This window comes from Physella acuta, unplaced genomic scaffold, assembly GCF_028476545.2.
Source record: "Physella acuta isolate Inbredline_101_S28 unplaced genomic scaffold, ASM2847654v3 ptg001747l, whole genome shotgun sequence".
In the NCBI taxonomy this organism is placed as follows: Eukaryota; Metazoa; Mollusca; class Gastropoda; family Physidae; genus Physella; species Physella acuta.
The window spans coordinates 232,962-254,925 of NW_026733258.1; the positions used below are offsets into that span (position 1 = coordinate 232,962).

At 34.7% G+C, this 21,964-nt stretch overlaps 1 protein-coding gene across 1 annotated transcript; it reads right to left on the reverse strand.

Moving 5' to 3' along the window:
• Positions 1-528: 528 nt before the first annotated feature.
• Positions 529-17,948, reverse strand: LOC131930269 (AP-1 complex-associated regulatory protein). Its single transcript, XM_059286684.1, has 9 exons — positions 17,731-17,948; positions 16,066-16,117; positions 10,762-10,782; positions 10,532-10,557; positions 7,978-8,074; positions 6,701-6,852; positions 6,107-6,189; positions 2,767-2,868; positions 529-2,024 (listed from the first exon to the last, which is right to left on the reverse strand). The coding sequence occupies exons 1-9, from the start codon at positions 17,772-17,774 to the stop codon at positions 1,843-1,845; spliced, it is 759 nt and encodes a 252-aa protein (XP_059142667.1). The 5' UTR covers positions 17,775-17,948; the 3' UTR covers positions 529-1,842.
• Positions 17,949-21,964: the final 4,016 nt, after the last annotated feature.

Here is a 21,964-nt window from a genome sequence, read left to right on the forward strand (position 1 = left end):
TCAACACAATTTTTTTTAAACGTGATACACAAACTACAGCATACAGATACAGTCAACACATTTTTTTAAAAACATAAACTTGATTCACATCAACAAAATTTTTTTTAAACGTGATACACAAACTACAGCATACAGATACAGTCAACACATTTTTTTTTAAAACATCATAAACTTGATTCACATCAACAAAACAGAGTCAACACAAATTTTTTAAAACGTGATACACAAACTACAGCATACAGTCAACGCAAAATTGTTTAAATGTGATACACAAAGCCCAGCACATTCAGTCAACACAAAAAACTACAGGTTGTGATACTTTCTATCAGGCCACAATTATAGTTCTTGAGTTCTGGTAATCAGGCCACAATTGTAATTACTGATAGCTGGCCATAAGCTGACAATTTGACTAAGGACATAACTTATAAGACTCCAACATTTTATACATAATATTATAATAACTCTAAAAACAATGATTTCCTTTTCAAACATGCACATTGATATTATTATCTACAAACACTTATTACACAAACTTACACGAACTAAAACCCATCCAAGAGCATTATGCATAGATATTTCATATTTCGATGGCTGTGTTGACATTTAACAACATATTTAGCATGTTGACAATAAAAATGTATTGCAACCACTGAGGTATGGGATGATAGTGGTGGATGTATTATGACCACACAAGTATGGAATTGATGAATAAACTGCCACCATGGAGGTATGATATGAAATATGTGGATGTATTATGACCATACAAGTATGGAGCTGATGAATAAACTGCTACCATGGAGGTATGGGATGATAGTGGTGGATGTATTAGGACCACACTAGTATGGAATTAATGAATTTACTGCCACTATGGAGGTATGGGATGATAATGACAAATGTAACCGTTGTGAAATATCTTCAACCAGTCTGCATAAATGCCTGAGTCTTTGCGAAGGCGTAGGATTTTAATGTAATTACCTTTTATAATCAATGTATAAATTGTAGTAATTAAAGCATTAAAATCAGAACAATCTATTAATATAAATAACCAGTGTTATAAAATAAAATAACTCCAGGCTTAAAACAGAATTAAATAATTGGTAGTTATTTTTAACAGATTATAATAAATTATTTAAAAGAAAATTATAAATCTACATAACTTTTAAAAGCCAGCGGAGAAAGGTGAAAAATGGTTTTAAAAAAAAGTTTAACAAATGCTTTATTGTACATTTCTATTTAATAGGCATTAAAAAATAAATACAAGCAAAGTTTGTTCAAAAAGCTGAGTTTTCTCCCCTTTGACTATAGCAAGTCTAATGGGGTCGTCCATAAGTGACTGCACACTTTTTACCTCCCTTCTATCAATTCTAACACACTGTCACAAAAAGTCAGACCCTAAAAAATATTTCCCCACAAGGAATGTCACCCTTAATCACGGCAAGAGACAATTTAATTCTTATGTACACATACTTTCCATAATGAGATGTACTTAATATTTCTTAATTTAATTTAAAAAAAATTAAAATTTCATTTTTTACTAACAAGAATATACTAACTAGTATAAGGGTGGCCATGCATAAATGTATTAACAATGCAGTCTTTGATTACACTAACATATCAGCCATTAATTTACAAAACCTCAACCTGTTTATCAATTGGTCCCAACAAAATATCTTCATAAGATGAAATTAAAACAAATATAAAAAATGTAATACATCTGATTATATACAAATGTATTTGGATGGTAATTTTTGTATGTATTAATTTATAAAAACAGAGTCTAATATGTTTGTTACTTGGTTGTATGAAATAACAAATCAACAGATGGACCAGCAACAGACTTCATCATCTGTTGGTGGCCGGGGCAGGCTTTGAAGCTTTGAGCAGCTCCAGCCTCTCATTATCGTCAGCGCTAACGAAGTCTGGGTCCCACTCTAAATCACTGGAATGCATGGGACTGGTCGTGGACGGCTTGGACCAGCTGTCCTCAGACAGGCGGGCGTTCACCTTCATCTGGGGGGACATACCTGCACACAAAGTAAAAACTTGTTGTATATAATATGTCAGGAATGTCTGACCGCGAAGTGTCAAGTTTGGATTCCGGACTCAAGTCCATAAGACGTCCTTAAGTCCATCTATCTGATGGGTGGCTGACTCAAGTTAGGGAAAGTAAAGATAGCTGGGTATAGTGTTGACCACATTATACCTTCATATGTAGAGGTCACAGACACAGGTGAACGCTACTTCATCTGCCCCATGTTTGAGAGGGTACTTTAGTTTTTATAAAATATATTTTCACGGGTAGGCAAATAGATTTAATTAAATTAACACCACTTATCAACAAACAAAGTGCATAATATTTTAAAATAAAAAAATAATGTCACATAGAGTGAAATATATGGATGATGAAACCAAAACTTACGGATAAATGCAAAAAAAAAAAATCTTTAAAAATTGTGGGACAACAGAAATTAAAAAATATAGTTAAAATAGCTGTATTATTATTTTAATAACATTTCCCTAGAATGTTTGATTTTAAAAATATCAAGTTAACTACTTCAGCTGTGCTACCCAAAACAAATGACGTTACACACAAGAAACTATTGGTAGTAGGTTTTAACATTTTACAAATTATTCTCTATTTTTTAACTGCTTAAAGTAATACTTATTCTTTAAAAAATATGATTCAAAATATGATTCAAAACTTTGGAGTTTTAAAATAATTGTTTTAAAATTGAATAGTATTAGGTCAGTATTTCAATGATTTACCAGCTTCATGATCCCATTCCATGTCTAAAGAGCTGGCCTCAGTTAAGCTTTTATCTTTGTTGGGGGCATTGCTGCTGCTAGAACTCTGGGCGTCACCTGATCCTATAACAAGGTGACAGATAAAAAAATATCTCAACAAAAATATCTAGCTGTTAAGAAAATAAAATATGGATGCTAGAACTCTGGGCATCACCTGATTCTATAAGAAGGGAACAGATTAAAAAATTATCAACTAAAATATCTAACTGTAAAGAAAATAACACCCTTGACAAAACATTCCATCCACAAAAAAGATTCTGATTATTAACAATTGCTTTTGCATAATTTACCACTATAGTATAGCTCTGATCCGTGCGGCGTCAATTCGGCCAATGACGAAACGGCCCCGTCAAAACGACCCCGACAAAACGACCCCGTCAAAACGACCCCGTCAAATCGGCCCCGTCAAAAGGGCCAGCGACATATGGACCCCGTCATTTAGGCTCCCGACAAATAGACTCCCGTCATTTAGGCTACCGACAAATAGGCTCCCGTTATATAGGCTCCCGACAAAAGGGCTCCAGTCAATTAGGCTCCTGACAAATAGGCTCCCGTCATTTTGGCTCCCGACATATAGTCTCCCGTCATTTAGTTTTTTCCACAAAACGGCCCCCGTCATTACGACTACCGACAAATAGGCTCCCGCCATTTAGTTTCTCCACAAAACGGCCCCCGTCATTACGACTCCCGACAAATAGGCAAGCGTCATTTTGGCTCCCGACAAAAAGGCTCCTGTCAATTTGGCTCCAGACAAAAGGACCACTGACACAGTGGCGTAGCTACCGTAAAGCTAGCGTAAGCAAGGCATGGGGGCCCAAGGCACATAGGGGCCCTTTTCCCTCATAAAAAATTAAAACTTTTACAATGGAATTTTAATATTTGTTACATATAAATAATTTTTAAAAAGAAAAAGGTTAAAAGTTCCAAAAAGCCCCCCCCCCCCCCCCCCCACCGTTTCGGCAGTGGGATTCAGTGTTTGTGGGTCAAACAGAGCCCAATCGTTATAATAACACTACAGGCTATATCACTTTGTCGTGCAAGACATTGAGAGAATCAGCCTATAAATTAACTTTTTAGCAGTAGTAGGCAAGCATAATAATATAGTATAAATACAAAATCAGGACATATAAAATACAAAATGTTGCCTTCAGAATATTTATATATTAAAAAACATCCATCGTAAGTAGAAGTTGATCTCTTCGTTTAACTCCTCTGTAGCCTAACGCAGAGGCGTAGCGAAGGCGAGGCGGGGGGTGCGGACCGCAACGGGTGACACCATTTAGGGGGGTGCAACCAAAGGCAAAAAATTGTAAAATTTATAGAATGAAATGCCATTTTCCAGATCCATTTGTTAAAGTTAAATAGTCTTCTAAGTACAAATCGAAAATTATATCAAGAGGGGGGGGGGGGTGTGACACCACGACGTAAACGTAAACTATAAAGAAAACAATGCTACATCCAACTGTATTATAAACTGACTGTAGATAAACATCGTTACTATTAAGTCAGCAGTGATTAAAGCTTAAACACGTACGTGTACCAGTATGTGGCATATATATAAATTTTATGCCTATGTAGGCCGACACACACACACACATATATATATAGCTAGGATTTTTGGGCCCCTATGCAAAAATTATCAGTGGGCCCCGGTGCGGCACTTCGTATTGTCACCCCCTCCCAGGAAACAAAGCACCAGGTGAGACCCGACCTAGCGACGCCACTGGCCTAACGGCTGACGAAGGGGCCCACTGATAATTTTTGCATAGGGGCCCAAAAATCCTAGCTACGCCACTGCACTGACAATACCGTTTCTGTAGAGACTAAGTCTCCCGGCAAAGCGGTCCCATTGAATATGACATCTGCCAGTGGAACCCCTTCATCAATATTCTTTAGAGTTAGCTTATCCAACACTCTTATGTAATACAACGTATGCATCTCTTGTTCGGCAGGCCTTATTTTTATATTAGTTTATCTATTATAAAAAATAGTATGTTTTAATTTAAGGGTCATCTATCTATGACATCCATAATTGAGTCGGTTATAGGCTGTTCCAACTCATTGTGTGGGGAGAAGGGTCCACGCTGTACCTTCCTAACTGCAATATGCTTGAACAGGGGCGTAGCGAGGGGGGGGGGCGGGGGGTGCGGACCGCACCGGGTGACACCATTTAGGGGGGTGACACAAAGGCAAAAAATAGCAAAATATATAGAGAAAAAGTTGAGGGGGTGGGGGTGCAAATCAAAAGTTTGGGGGGGGGGGGGTGCAAATCGAAAACTTGAAAGTTTGTCCCCGGGAAAGGTCGCAACGCCTCTGGGGGGGGGGGGGGGGGGGTGACACCATTAAGTGCCGCACCGGGTGACACCCGACCTCGCTACGCCACTGTGCTTGTAGGTTATCAAAACAAAATGCTGTTATCATGTTAACATCATGTATATCATACATTTACACTTCTGTGCTCGCTGGTGGAATTTAGCTGTTAAGGGCTCGATTTGTTTGTGAATTAATGTTGGTTCATGAAAAAATAATTTCATTCGGGCATTAAAAAGAGGTTATGGTGGTATTGGAGGTAGGACACAATGGTTACTTGTATGCCAATAGTGGTCATATCATTCATTTTTCTGGAGCCAATATGTCGGGAGTCATTTTGTCAAAAGCCAATATGTCGGGAGCCCAATTGCCGGGAGCCAATATGTCGGGAGCCCATTTGTCGGTAGCCAAAATGTCGTGAGCCCATTTGCCGGGAGCCCAATTGTCTTGAGCCCTTATGTCGGGAGCCAATATGTCGGGAGCCGCTTTGTCGGGAGCCAATATGTCCTGAGCCTATTTGTCAGGGGTTAATATGTCGGGAGTCCATTTGTCGGGAGCCTAAATATCGGGAGCCCATTTGTCGGGAGCCTATATGTCGCAAGTCAATATGACGGGAGCCCATTTGACGGGAGCCAATAAGTCGGGGCCCTTTTGACGGGGCTATTTTGACGGGGTCGGTTTGTCGGGAGTCGATTTGACGGGGTCGTATTAACGGGGCCGTTTTGACGGGGCCGATTTGTCCCGGGCCGTTTTGACAGGGCACCCTCTGATCACATCAAGGAATATTTAACCATTATTCTACAGTTAACTCTTTATATTTAACCATTCATAAATCAAATTTACTGCCTCAATAGCCTAACAGCTGTGTTTTTATTTCCCTATCACACATCAGGATAGCAAAAATCTAGCAATTTATAGCTTGGATGATACATTTATGAAATATAGCAACTCCTGTAATGTCAAGATAGACATAAAGAAAAGCTAAACCTACCATTTTTGACGAGAGACCTAGTAGCCAGAGACCTGGCTTTCACGCTGGCTAAAAATATTTCAAAGTCATCTTCTCCACCAGCACTGTAGAGTTAAAAAATATCTTAACTGACAAATATACACTGTTTATATAGTTTTCAGAACTTATTTAAATGTTATTTGTTAAATATCTGTATTAATATAAAAATAATCTGTGTATACAGGAAAACTGTCTTGAACTAATGAATACATTGTTAATATACTCTTTTCAACACTAATTAAAGCCATATAATTTGAAACTAAAAACATTTTTTGTTGAATATCTGTAATAAAAAGCAAATAAATTGTATACAGAAACTGTCTTAAACTAATAAATATTATAACATTATTTTTTTCCCTTTTTCAGAATTAATTAAAACCAAATTATATTAAAGGATCAATTATTTTGTTGAATATTTGAACTAAATATCACATAAATTGTGTTTCAGGAAAATTGTCAAGATACACTTTTCAAAACTAATCAAAACAATAATTTTAAAACAAATTTTTTTTGTTGGGTATTTGTACTAAAAAAACAAAATTGTTTGCACAGCAGAACTGTCTTAGAACTACTCACATTTCCCACTCCTCATCATTGACCCATGCCTTGTTGTTGGAAACATTTTTAGCTGCATTCTCTTTGCTTAGCTTGGAAATACGGGCCGCTTCACGCTTAGCCTCGTAGAACGCCTCTTCGTCACGCTCTATTTCTCTTTCCTGCTGGGCCAGCTGCAACAGAAACATTGGAACCAGCGCTTTCAGAGACTGGTATTTAACTTTAGCCATTAGCAGATACATGACAGTAAATGTAACAGAAACATTGGAACCAGCGCTTTCAGAGACTGGTATTTAACTTTAGCCATTAGCAGATACATGATAGAAAATGTAATGATAGTGGTGAAAAAAAAACTGGGACTTGTTTATATAGATAACAAATAAATTTTTTTTCTCAAGAAGTCATATTTGTTAATGAAACAATCATTGAATAATTCAATTGATTCAAAACAATAGCTTAAAATTAAGATTAAACTCAGTATAACAAAAGTAATTAGAAGGTATTGTTTACAGTTATGATAAAAAAAGATTTTTTTCAGAATCCAATTAAAATTAATCCTGCACATGAAATTAACTGAAACAGAAGCCTATTTCATGAATCATGACTCTGCGTTAAAGAAAATTAAATGATCAGGCATCAATCTGATCAAATAATTAGAGCTTTAGCTTTGTTATCATACATAAATTATCATACTAATTTAATACCTATATAAATATTACAAAAAGATTTAGCTGTAAAAAACATTTGCTGTCAAAAAAAAAAACAACAGGAACACTTAACCCTCTGAGTTGTTCAAGCCAAACACAACTGCTTTAAAGTGATTAAATAGTCTACCACTTGGCTTTAGAAGATTTTTAAATTTATATCTCTCTAACAATTTAATCAAGGTAGGTGTAATTACTGCATTAATTAGCAATGATAATGAAAAGACAAGAGAAGCCAATAATATTTACATGCAGTCACAGATAATTTCATAGAATATTTACATGAATGCACAACAATAGTGACTTGAATGTTCCCTACTAATTTATAATTAAACATGGTTTATATAAAAAAAAAACTAGACAAGCTAGGCAATATTAAAATGTTTTTCTATGAAATTCAGCTGTTTGTTAAGTATTTTGTTAAATACAATGTTTGAGCATATTTGTAGAAATAAGATATAAATTACTAAGTGAAAATAAAGTTCAGTTATATTGAATGTGCAGAGTAATTCAAGATGAAAAAGACAGTTAACTTGTTAATATTAAAACAAAACTTGACAAAAGCAGATCCGCAGTAAAGATTTTTTTTTTTACCTTGGCGTCTGCTGCAGCATCTGCCTGTCTCTGCTCATGCAATAACACATCAAACTTTTTACTGCGGAGAAGCTGGTGCTCTCTGTCAGTTAACAATCTACACATCCACGAGGACGACCAAGATAATCAGCCACAACAGAGAGGCGAAAAAATAAAATAAAAATATGTACATACAATCACAACACTGAAAACAAAAGTTTTTCAAAATGTAAGGTATAGAAAAGAAATATTGAGAAGCTGATTTGCATGCGTTTAAGAAATGTTTAAGGGAGAAGAAAAAGTCATTGACTTGCACAGCAAAACAGAGTCCACTTAATTAATTTCAACAATTAAAGTAAGTTTTTTAGCTTCTTTATTTAAAAATATGACCTCAAAAACTTCACTATATAACGACGAAGCCAACCCACATAATGAATATATTACAGCTGGTGCCAAATTTCTTCATTAAACTATTTAGTTCTGTGTATGGTATAACAGGTGCTTTTTATAAGTTTAATGTATTTGATTTCTACATTACCACCTTTTGTTTTGGTCAACCAAAACTGATTTGTAAAAACAAAAATCTCATAAGTTTGATTTTGTCTTCAAGTCAGTTTTCTAACAGTTCCAGTTTTCTAGCAGTAAAAAACATTTTGATAACAATCCTCCAACCCTCCCTTTTCTCTCACACACACACACTAGACAATCTCTTTCCAACACCTATACATACAGACCCCAACACATTTTTCTCCTAAATCTATCTCAAGCAATATATCTCTTTTCTACACCCCTTTACATACTCTGATTAATTGTCCTCGTTTTTATTTCTTCTTATTGCCAGCGAACCTGTGGGGAAATATTCCCGGAGCTTAACGAGCTAAAATTAGAAACACCTCTGTCCATTCCGTCTCCAAGATATTCACACACTTCAGCAGAGTTGAGATTAATAAGGAAAAAAGAAAACTTTGGGCAAGCTTAGATCTAATCTCTCTCTTTTTTTTTCCTTCACTTGAAAGATGAAGTAACTGGCGAGAATTTTATTGGAGACAAAATCTGTGATGAGAGCCATCCAAGGATCAATATTTCTCCCAAGGTTGTCAACACGAGCCTGCTTTCAGGGACGGCGCTGATAGCGCGTAACCCAATTTACTGTCAACTGCCTGCTCGCTGGACAGGGGAATGGTTTTCTTTAAACCCAGCCAATTTCTCGCAATCTTACGAAGTGTGCAGTGTTTTTATACAGCAAAGAATGACAGAGAAATTTGAAGTCACTTTTTTAAATGGTTTGTTACAGTGAAAAGTATTCCCATTTATTAAAAAAAAAAACCTGTTTTTAAAAACATTTATTAGATAATTAAATACGGCAGGTTAATTCAATTAATAAACAAATCTATTACTAAAAAATAAGAGAAGGGCTTCAAATTACTAAAAGATTTTCAGAATTGTTGAGAAAATATTAAATTGAAATGCTGGCACTTAAATGTAAACCAAATCATCTACTCTAGGTCTATTATGATACAAACTGTTCCTCTACGAGCTTTTACAAAAATTATTTTTCCACTGAGTTTTTTTTTAAATAAAAAATAAAATAAAATTGAATAAAATAACCACTGGAGAATAAAAAAAAACATTTAAAAAGAGAGAAAACAACTCGAACAGCTCTACAACTCTATAAAACAGCCATGCTGAACAAAACAGCTCAAAGGAAATGTAAATGTAATAAACTGCTGCAACGCAACACTGACTATAGACATAACAACATCAATACGAGATGGCGATTTCTCAAAGAACAACAAATAGAAAAGGAAGAAGAAAAAAAAAAACTAAAAAACTTCACATGACTAGCACTTGTATTAAAACCAACCATCCACTTTTACACTCTTGCGGAATATCAAATTTTCCATCTGGGAACACGCCTGGAGGGCAATAGAATCTTACAGAATTTTAAAAAATATATTGGCTAACAAACAAGATTCAATTTTATGCCTCAGAAGGCAGGCAGGGAGCTGAAGTACCAGCATGGAATGTCAAAATGAGAAGGGAAAAATTTATAGACATTTGTCAAATTTAAATCAAATTGGTAGGGATGATTCATCGTAACAATTATCTTAATTTGTTACTTTGAATACTAAATAGGACACATAAAAAAAAAAACCCATGGTGTGGATGATGGTTTCTACAGCCAATAAAATATGTACATTCACATACCATTCTAACATAGGAAGACACAGTGAATGGCCCACAGTCCAGGGCCAAATGGCCACTTAAGCAGAAAAATAGAAGAAATAAAGTGACCATCATTGGGCTTAATGAATATGTTGTAAAAGTTTCTAAGTTGTCTCCCTTCAGCAGTAGCTGAACAATAGGGTATTTACTATTTGATGTATATACTTAGTGGAGAAGATAAGCTCATCTAATGGTATCTTGGCAATAGTATTATTCACCAGTTGTGTGAGATCAAGTTTACCATTCTTTATGGCTTACAAATTCTAACCAGGAATCTCTATTTAAGTTTATACTTTTTCAAAGAAAACCCAACTGTGCTAAATTTGTAACTTGACTGATGTTTACTTACTTTGTCATCTCATCAGTGTGATGCTCCTAAAAAAAATAATCACAATTTTATTTTACTTTAGTAAAAGACAAAAATTAAAGAAGCTAACTGTTTACATCTTTTATACATAAAAAAACAAAGTTGTTTAACATCATGGAAATAAGAGTTGGTTTTAATTAAATTAATCTATCAAATAATAATTTTAAATAAAATTTCTAGTAAAAGTGGAATATTATAAAATTCAAACATACCTCATCCATGAGATTTTCAAACTGATAAAAAGAAGAAAGAAAAAAAAAACATTTGAAATTAATATAATTGTTATAAGACATACAAGATAATAAATACATGTAAAACAGAAAATAGTGGAAAATAAAAATATTTGGTTTCAAGTATAAAGAATATTTCCTAGTCATGACTTAAATAACTAAGCTCCATCAAACTACAAAGGCAGAAAATATTTCTTTAAACCAGATGAACTCAACAAATGCAAGTGCTCTGAAAATTCTAGACAGTACAAAAAAATTCTGTGAATGATAGAAATGAAAGATAAAAAGCTTGAGGTTTACGAAGGGTCAGAACATCTAATCAAAAGTTAGCAAAAAAAAAAAAAAAAAAAGAAAACAAAATAAACTGAAATTTCAATAGCTATTTATTTTGACATTTTTTTTGTAATAGAATTAATACTTACAGGTAAAAAATAAAAGTGATTGTTTTTTTCTTTTTAAAAAACTATGACAAAAATTTGAAGAAGCAGTACAGAATTCTAAATAATCAACTGGGCTGTCTATTCAATTTGAGAATTCAGTAAAAAAAAAATGTAAACTTCTACACCTTATAAAAAAAATGTACAATAAATTTTCACCAGTTTAGTTAATCTCAGAGAAAAAAACTTGATTGTGGAGTTGTATGGGATGGGATCTTTGAATAAGGTAGGGAAATAGTATTGATTAATGATAATAATAAGCATTAAGTTTATACTGGGAAGAGTATATTATAGTTTTCCCCTTAGCACAAGTAAAAGTAGTAGCATGAATTCAGCATTATGGTTTACAAAGGTGCAACAGAACAAGCATCCACTACCAGACAATACAAGTTGTCACTGAACTAGCATTGATTAGTGAGGCTGACTTTGACAGAATTTTATAGTTTTCCCCTTAGCACAAGTAAAAGTAGTAGCATGAATTCAGCCGGCCAATATGGTTTACAAAGGTGCAACAGAAAAAGTATCCAGAACCAGACAATACAAGTTTACATAGCGAAGAAGCTCATTAGGTAAGACGACTCTGAGGTGAATTTTAAAAAGCTTCAATCAACACAATGAAAGACGATACAAATAAAATAAATGGCTGCCATTTAATAAAGTTCAGACAGGGAGAGGTAATGTACAAGGTTCGTATTACTTTTTGAAAAAGAAATTCCAGACTTTTTGCAGACTTTTTTAGAAAAATTCCAGACTATACAGATAATGTGTTAGCGAATAATTTATAAAATGATGACCATTTGATAAATTACAATTACTTATACTAAATTGACATTTATTTTAGACAATTGAGCTACATTTATATTGAACTCTAACCAAATTATCAGAAAATCACTTTTCTAAGTTTGCCTAACTCCACACCACCTAAAATGTTAATAATTAAAATAATTTATTAAAATGATGCAGCTATTTTGTTTTAAACATTAAACTTATGTAATCTGTTCTTGATCTAATTGCTAATGTTTCCAATTAAACTATTATAAAATGGTATTGCATAATAGTGAGAATTAATTACTTTAAAGAATAATAACGTAATGTATTAATTTAGGTCTGCTCTTGTTAAGAAGCCTAATATGGGCTACTTGTAAAAAAAAAATTGGAGCAAAAAAAAACCCTGCAGGCTGTAACCACATCATTCAAAATCACTGTCTATGCTTATAGCTGAGAAAAGGGTCTGCAATACAAAATTGCCGGTATCCTCTTCCCCCCCGCCTCCACACAAGACACGGTGAAGGGGTCACTATGAGGTCATAGTAGTCTAGACTTCAGTATGGCTGTTTAATACGTCATACCATGAACTATGATGTGACTTATACCACCCCCCCCCATCCTCATTACCAAGCAGTACGAAGTAGTCTAGACTTCCTTCAGTATGGCTGTTTAATACGTCATACCATGAACTATGATGTGACTTATACCACCCCCCCCCATCCTCATTACCAAGCAGTACGAACAATGTGCTTGGGTTCACACAAGTGACCGTAGTTATAAGAAGGGGTAGTTATCAGAAGGGGTGGGGTAGTCTAGCTTTAATGGTGAGCATTGAAATATGTGCTTGTGTTTTAAAAACCATCCCAGCGTGTGTGTAAAGTGTGTGTAAACAAAACACGGTTTTATATCTACCCTAACATTATTGCAAGAGCGTGTCGTCACACTTTCTGAAACTTCCTACTGACTTTTCCGGAGTGTCACATAATTTATGGACGACTCCTAAATAAAAATTGTACCTCTTTGGAAAGCGACCGCTGAAGCAAACAGAAATACAGGTATGAACCCAAGGAGGCCTTGAGACTTACTAATCTTATAAATGCTAATATTAATCCAACCTAAATGAACGCGTGTGAACAGGGGGGGGGGGGGGGGGGGGGGAACGGGACAGGGGGAGATCTAAAATCTGAAATTTTTATGGGACGTCATAAATGGATGACCCTTACAGACAAATAGATTATATCTAAACTACCACTCACACATCTCCCCCATAACATTTTTGTTATGACTGCCTGCATGCAAACTTAAACAATGAAAAATAGCGGGTAAAATCGAGAGCCTAACAATTCCGAGGGCGATCATTCTTTCATTAATTGAAAATTTTAAATACTCGTAACACATCCACACGGTCTGTCGCGCCACAAAATATCTCTGCCCTCCCCTTCCCCTCCTCCCCCAATGACGTAGTAACTGAGCATCCGTTGTTTGTTTTTTCTGCTAACCAGCGAAAAGGTCACAACACATTGTAAATTTGAGTAAATTCACTTAAAATATAATTTTTAAGTTGGAAAATATGGACTTCGAAATTTTGTTTCTAAATCTAGATTCCAGACTTTTTAAAAATCCAGCCCAAAAACTAGCGATTTTCCAGACTTTTTTAAGTCTTAAATTCACTTTTCTAAATTCAAGACTTTTTCCAGACTGCGTAGGAACCCTGAATGTAACAAAGACCCTTTGTTAGACCTTAGTGCTGCTGCAGATATAGGAACAAAACATTACTTTGAGGGTTAAGCATTAACCTAAAAAATGTAAAGTGATAAAATACATGAGAAGAGTACATTGGATAAACTAAGACCTAAATGTAGTACTTTGAAGAGCAAGGCTTAAAACTTGTATACTGGGTAAAGGAAAATAAAGAACTAGTAGACTGAAATCTGAACAAAGAACTAAAAGCAGTACATGAGGAGCTGTAGTTGTAGTTCAATTGAAACAATATTTAAAACAAGTATATATGGACCAAAAAAAGTAATAGCTTCATAGATAGACAGAACGTGAATATAAAAAGAATAACTACTGCATCTAGAAGTGGATGAAGCAGAGTTCAGTCCCATGTTGGCACTAAAAATACTGAATGCTATCAAACCAACCAGTGAGTACCTGACACAGAAGAAAGTAGACACTCACTACAACAAATAATTGTCATTACTTGCCATAACGGCACACAGACTTAATTTTCTCTCTAGAGTATATTTGTGAATATGTGTTGTAAGTTTGAGTAGACAGACCCTACAAATTATATACAAGGCTACATTTCTGTAGGAGAAGCATCTGTTAAGTCAAAAATCTAAAAAGGGAAATGAAAGGTTAAAAAAAAACATTACATACACCATCATCCAGGTAATAATTCTGAAATAACAGACCAAGCTCTCTAAGGAAAGTTTTGAAAAAAAAAATAATACTACCAGGTTTTTCATAATTTAAAAGCCAGATAAGATAGGTTAAGCAAAAAAAAAAAAATTAAATAATTCACATTTAACAATATGTACAACATCACATGAAGTCTTCATATTCTATTCATTAGAAGATTGTATCTTATTATGACAACATTGAATGAATGCGAAGTAAATTAAGGTAATAAATGTTAATGGTTGCAATGTATGAGAGAAAATGAATACATATAAAAATTTTGTGGCTGATAAAAATTTAATAAAATTTAGTCATTCAAACATTGCAGAAAAAATATGTCAGTTATGCTACACAATGTGTGAATTTGTAGTATAAGCATTTTCAGAAAAATATTTATTTTTCACTTTATAAATAACTTCTACCAATTTTGTTTTTAAAAAGGTGCTTTTTATTTAATCTTAACCATTAATGTCCCATTCATTCTCCCAAAACTCCACCCATGACGGCCCAATGTAAGGAGCATAACTCTGTATGATCAAGTGAATAGTTTCACAAAATATTTGTTGTTGTCTAAATGAAATTGAAAATTAAGATAAAAAGTACTGCTTAATGTTGGGAATAAACCTGGCTTTCCAACAGTATTAAATAGAATATATTATATTCGGTACAAGTACAGAATAAAAATTAAAAATGTCGGAGAAAATTCAAAACAGGTCATTTTCGGTAGTCAACTTTATTTATTTTTGTCTAAACAACTATGCATCGAATTTAACAGTTAAATATCAATTTGGTTATGTTTAAGATATATAATTCATAAAATACATGCCAAGATACGTTTAGAGGCATTATTTTATTTTATTTTTAATATTAAATCTATTAAAAATAGGACAGATGAGTCTAAAATTTCGAGATAGAAAGAAACTGTTATTTTTTATCTTTCAAAAGCGCCATTGAAATTAGAAGACCGGAAAAGGATGCTGAAACTATCCGACTTCCTGTTTAGTTAAAAATTAGGATTTGTAGGCCAAATTTTAATGAAACAAATTTAATTTTTCTATGCGTATTGTAAGCGGGCGGCAGCGGGCGTTACGGGACATTAACTGTGTCGGGCGGCAGCGGGCGTTACGGGACATTAATGGTTAATTAAGTCTTTGTGATGATATGACAACAGCGAGTGATATGGTTTGAAATAGATGAAAAGTGTTAGACAACACATGGATGATGCTTAACATCTTTTGATAAATACTGCTTTTGTGAAAAATTCATAATTTAAAAAAAAAAAATTAGATTTGCATAATGGCTCATGTTAGAGTTTGTATCAAATATTTATAGTGCCCACTCTAAAGATTATGTTTCAGCTCATTGGATACAAAAACAAATCTATAATAGAAATAAACATCCAGTAAGACTTACACTCATCTAATGTAGGGCCAACACCCATCTAATGTAGGGCAAACACCCATGAAATGTAGAGCAAACACCCATTTAATGTAGGAACAACACCAATCTAATGTAATGCTAACACATCTAATGTAGGGCCAACACCCATCTAATGTAGGGCAAATACTCATCTAATGTAGGGCCGAAACCCATCTAATGTAGGGCCAACACCCATCTAATGTAGGGCCAACACCCATCTAATGTAGGGCCAACACCCATCTACTGTAACAACACCAACCTCAATTGAAAAGTCATGTTCCTCTGTGTACTTTGATTGCAAGTATCTTCTCCTGAAATAAATAAAAAAAAGATAATTAAAATGTACAAGGATATGTAGGATTAAACAAAACCTTTAATTAAATTATTTTTCATTACAATGAGCAACAAAACAAAAGTTATCTCTCTTTGGTTTCTTAAATAATGTAACAGGAAATCTCTGTCTTCAGAAATGAGCGGTGTGTACAGAGTTTAATAAAGCAACAACCACAATAAATCCGGACACCTATCTCTTAGTTAAAAAACACAAATCAACCTCAAATTTTTCTGACAAAGGATCCAAATTTTAAATTATGAGATTTGGCAAGGCGAGCGAAGTTACAATTCAACCCCCATTTATTTTAATGAAAAAACCCATAACAACCCCACTGCATCTTAAGGATTAGAGGCAATGCCACTCAGAAACCAGGCAACAAACTGGTTGACAGTTATTTAAATGGTTAGCCACAAGAAAAATGTCTTCATTTTTTATTGATCATAGATCTTGGTAAAATAATATAATAAATGAAGACAGTCTTCCTGTAGCTGATCATTTCAATAAAAGTAAAAACAATATTAAAACTGACTTTTTTGTTGCCGCTGTCCGGTTTTGCTACTATTTTAAAAACCACATGAACAAGGAAATGTGGTTAATACTCAAATTTGGCACACGAGCGCCAGATGGCTTGAACAAGCAAATGTCTTTCATCTAACCATTGCGCTAACAAACCCTCACTCCTATACATTGTCCATGTGTCCTTTAACAAGACATGTTTTCACTGCCCAGCTTAGTCCAAAGAAAAAATTCTGTTTGTTTGCATTTTTTGTATATCTTTAACCACTTTTGTGTATTGACGAAGACCTTGGGTATAAATGTCCATTGTTCCTGTTATTATTGTCTTGTATTTGTGAGGAGGATATTATTAAATTATACCTGATTTTACTAATATTTATTTGCATAAACCTCACTGCAGCTATAACATCATTCTTTATATTTATTAACAAAAATAAAATATCTCAATAAACTACAAGATCTAATATAAAAGGCCCTTAAAACAGACCTATTAGGGGTCGTCCATAAATGATGTCACACTCGTAGGGGGGAGGGGGTTCCGTAAATTTGTGACGGTGTGTGATGAGTGGGAAGGGGGTTCAGATGGTGTAATGTAACACTTTTGCATTATAAAAAGCATTGTTAGAAAACAAATTTTTTGATTTTAGAAAATTGTTTTAATAAATTGTAAGAGGAATTGATTAAAATAGTCTTTGTTGTTGACAGAGTTCTGAGTTCAGACAAGATTTTGGAAAAATATAGTATTTTAAGAAAAAATCAACTGCAATTCTGAGGGGGGTTGTAGGCTGAGGTGTGATGTCATTTTATGGGGGTCTGGCTTTTTGTGATGATGTGTGACGGAGGGAAGGGGGGGGGGGAGAGAGGTAAAAATCGTCAAAAGTGTGACATTTTCATATAATAATATTATGGATGACCCCTTAAGCATAAGGCCTAATAATTATGTAACAAACAGTAAAAACACAACTCAAATGACAACAATGCCGAGTGATTGATTTGACAGAGATTCACAGATGAAGAAAGTATTGAAAGTGACTCAACCAGTCAACCCAGTCACACAAATGACAACAAACTCACCTCCTGTCAACGATACCAAAACACCTTCGAACGCAGTTACCCATTATTATGAAATAGATCTAGATCTAAATGTGTTTTAATTAAGTGCATAGTTTCTACTATTTTATTTAAAATGCTAATTATATTTAGCATTATGTAAACATTTTAAACGTCTTCCCTTCTTTCAATTCTAAGAATAAACAATTTTTCACATGATCACAATTTGTTTTCACCGGAAGTGATACCACTTGTGAACCATACATTGTGTCTATGATAGGCCTAGCAGTACAAACGTTTCTTGATTCGATTAAAAAATTATTTATGCATAACCTCACAGCCATTTCAAAGTAGTTATCTTTTGCAACCAGTGCTTAAACCAAGGAAAGAAAATAAAAAGTTCTCCCTCTTATTATTTTCACTGCAATCTTCAAGATTAATCACTAATTAATACTCACGTATTTTATAGGAGGGACTTCAATAAGAATAAACATTTCTCATGTTTACATTAACAAAGTTATCGCCCGTTGATAACATTTTAGCAATTTTAACCATAAACGGCATTTAAAAAAAAATAATTAAATAACATATTACGGTAAATCTATATTCGTATAAAAAGTATTGATTACGCTGAGAAAAAAACTATCAGGTAATTAAGTTGAACTAATTATTTTGACTTTTGACCATCACATAAAAACAACCTAGATAGTGTTAAAATAAAGTAAAAATTAAGTTAACTTTATTGATTTTTAATTATTCTTTTTGCGGACTTAATACCACCTAATCAATTCGATTTTTGAAATTAATATCAATTAAAAAAGGAATGAGGTGGTCTTTGAATGACTGTTCACGATTTTTGCGACACCCCACCTCCCAACCATCGTCACACTTCATCTCACAAAGTTACACCCTACCTAAAATGAGGGCGCTCTCTAAACCAATTCCGCTCACCCTCCTTATTTTGGCACCCTTATATCGTAACAAACTGCAAAAATTTCATTTCTACAAAAAATGACAGTTGTTCGTAAAAAAAAAACAACGAGGTTGTTTCCCTTCCTTACGAGAGCAACCAAGCAAAAAATATTTTCCAGGTACGTTGGTTTTGCTGATGCATCGTGTATAAATACTTTAGACCAGGGGCGTAGCGAGGGGGGGGGGGGCGGGGGGGTGCGGACCGCACCGGGTGACACCATTTAGGGGGGTGACACCAAGGCAAAAAATAGCAAAATATATAGAGAAAAACTTGAAAGGGGGGGGGTGCAAATCGAAAATTTGAGGGGGTGGGTGCAAATCGAAAACTTGAAAGTTTGTCCCCGGGAAGGGTCGCTATGCCTCGGGGGGGGGGGGGGGTGACACCATTCAGTGCCGCACCGGGTGTCACCCGACCTCGCTACGCCACTGCTTTAGACAAAGGTCATTTGCAAATTGAGATCAAGATTAGGTAAATTGGTGAATTTTAATTAAAATGCACATAAATCTTTTAAAAAATGCAATCATTCCATAATAAGGGGGCGGGGAAAGAGGTCATTGGGGCACTATTTGATTCTTTTTTTTTTTTTTTTTTTTTTGCCTTTTTTTCTCGGCCTTCTGATGCTTAATTAATTAGTTTAGCAATGGGCATCCTAGCCCGTCCCTTGACGTCCTCTACCCAACGTCGTCTCTGCCTTCCCCTGCCTTCTCCCTCCTGGCACCGTGCCCTGTGTTACTGTTTTCGATAGGCTGTTAAATCGTGCCCCAAACACATACCATCGGCGTGTCTTTGTATTGACGATACTAAGTAGCTTAACAGTCAATTTTTAAACTATAATAAACATTTATTTGTGACGTTGTTTTTGGTTCAAATTTTTTACATAGCTGCGTGTCGTCACAAAAATATCCAAGAGTTTGACGTTATTGATGGGCGATCATTTTAAAGTTACCTTTAATTGTGTAACACAAAAAAGGGAAGGGGGGGGGGCGTTGGTTTCTCTTTTTTGTTATATCCATGGTGTTGTATTTTGTGTGGATAGTGGTTATGTTATCTGGTTTATTGTGTGTGGCGCGGTCGTTTATCGTTTTGTTATATTGTGTTGTGTTTTCTGGGAAAGGGGTTGGGTGTGTTTGGGGAGGGGGGGGGGGGGGACGGACGGACGGATCGGAGCTGAATTGGTGGCTGTTAGTCTTGTTGTAGGCCACTGTTACAGCTTTGGTTTCGAGAGTAAGATTTTTGCTCGAAAGTTCTCATTACTCTAGTCAGTTTCTAGACTTGCATTAATTGTATGTCAATGTGTGTGTGTGTGTGAACACACACACGCACACACACACACGCACGCACACACACACACACACGTATACGCACACGCACACGCACATACACATATACACACACTAACACACACATAATTATGTATCCTTACATAATGTGTGTGTGTGTCTATGTATGTAAAAGCTGAATACGAATCCCTAATGACGCAAATGATTGAATGATTGAAGTTTCGTGATTTTGATTAGATCCGTGAGATTGAATCTTCTGCACAAGGTACTCAATGCACAAATTGTTTGCGTATGCTCAAATCTAAATCAACTTATTGGTTAGGCGCATGATTGATAATAACTAAACCCACTAAAAACGGCTGTTTCAAAAATAAATAAAAAATGACTTGAAAATCGAGTTCACGCCTACTCAAAACATATTATCTTTCTCCAATAAAATATGAATTTTGAAATACAAAACATTTTTTTTTAAAACCAAAACAAGACAAGCGATTGAATAACTCGTTAAAAAAATTCTTATAAGATCATCGAATTACCGAAAGCAAATCTTGGAGTTTCAAATTCCTCATGAATAGATCGAATTAGCGATGGTGTGGGGGCCGCCGTCCTTACTGTCTGTGAAAATAAAACGATTAAATGTCGGTTCTCTCTTAGGATTTGTATCAGACAGCGCCACGCGATAACTCAGTTTGATTCACACCGAGGCTGCGTTAAACGCGGGTAATTTCTCGCTGACATAGCTTTAGCTGTGTCTTTCTTTGGCGAATCTCGGGGGAGAGGTGGGGTTGACCCCCTACAGATGAAATAAGTGGCGTTATGTTACCGCTCTGAGCTGTCACTTTACAACAAGATAAATGTATTTAAAAAGTTATGCAAAAATGAAGTAAAAAAGTACAATAACCAATTCGTAGAAAATAAAAGTTTTTTTTTTTTTTACAGTTTTGTGTAATATTGAATAATAAATAAACTATGTATGTTGGTTCATCCCCTTTAGGGAGCAAAACGAATAGGTCTCTATACTGAAAAAAAATGAGATACTGCATTTTCAGCTGGTTTTTGTTTTTTATAAAGCTATTTATATTTTATTTTATTTTTATTATATTTATTTATACATTTGTAAACTAAGAACTACTTAGCTCTAATGACAGTTGTATTAATGGAAAGTTAATCATCACTGCTTCAACATAGTTAACAGAAACATGATATTTTAACATGTAGCAAAACAAAAGGGACATTAATAAAAAATATCCAGCTGCAATTATTCTACATTGATAAACCTAATGTAGAAACATTATACCGTAATCAGTATTCAAATAGACTTCAAATACAATTTAAAATCAAGAACCAGTAGATGAGCACAAATCCTTATTAAACGCATAGTGATTTGGAAGGGGACACAATAAGAATAGGTTTCTATTGTAGGTGGCGAAACATGCTTTAGAACTAGTTTCTTATGAGGCTCTAATCGGCAATAGCTACTGACGTATACACTACTATTTAAAATACAAGTTAAAATGAAAGAGTTTTTTAAAATTCAGTCTGATGTATGGTTTTGTGAAATTAACTACCCGTTAGTATAAAATATAAAACGCAAAAGAAATAATATAAAAAAACCAACCAATTATTAAAGCTAAAACAAACAAAACAACAACAAGCAATTATTAAAATAGAGTCTTAAATAACAAAGTGTCATCGATTGTTGATAAGAAACTCTAAAAAAAATACGCAAGTAGCCATCGTCTCCAGAAATGACCGGAACTCGAATACCCATAATACCCATCCAATCCGATTGGTCAGATGAGAGAAAATCAATACTCCGCCTACTTGAACTGGCAGGTGACCACCGAGGCTGTGTGGTTATTATATTTTTCTGTACGATTTTACACTTCCTGTCAGCGAGCTCAAACCGGAAGCAGTTACCATACAAGGACGTCTGGGGGCCAGACTGGCGGGATACGTACAAGAGGTATTTTGAACAAGGTTTCTTTATTTAATGACGACTAGT

What these genes read in the sequence shown, in the direction of transcription:
- LOC131930269 (XM_059286684.1), bottom strand. Translation starts at nt 17,774, where the DNA reads ATGGGTAACTGCGTTCGAAGGTGTTTTGGTATCGTTGACAGGAG. An exon ending in ATGCTGCAGCAGACGCCAAG is followed by an intron (nt 6,853 to 7,977) that starts GTAAAAAAAAAA and finishes TTTCTGTTGCAG; the next exon opens with CTGGCCCAGCAGGAAAGAGA. An exon ending in TAGGTCTCTCGTCAAAAATG is followed by an intron (nt 2,869 to 6,106) that starts GTAGGTTTAGCT and finishes ACCTTGTTATAG; the next exon opens with GATCAGGTGACGCCCAGAGT.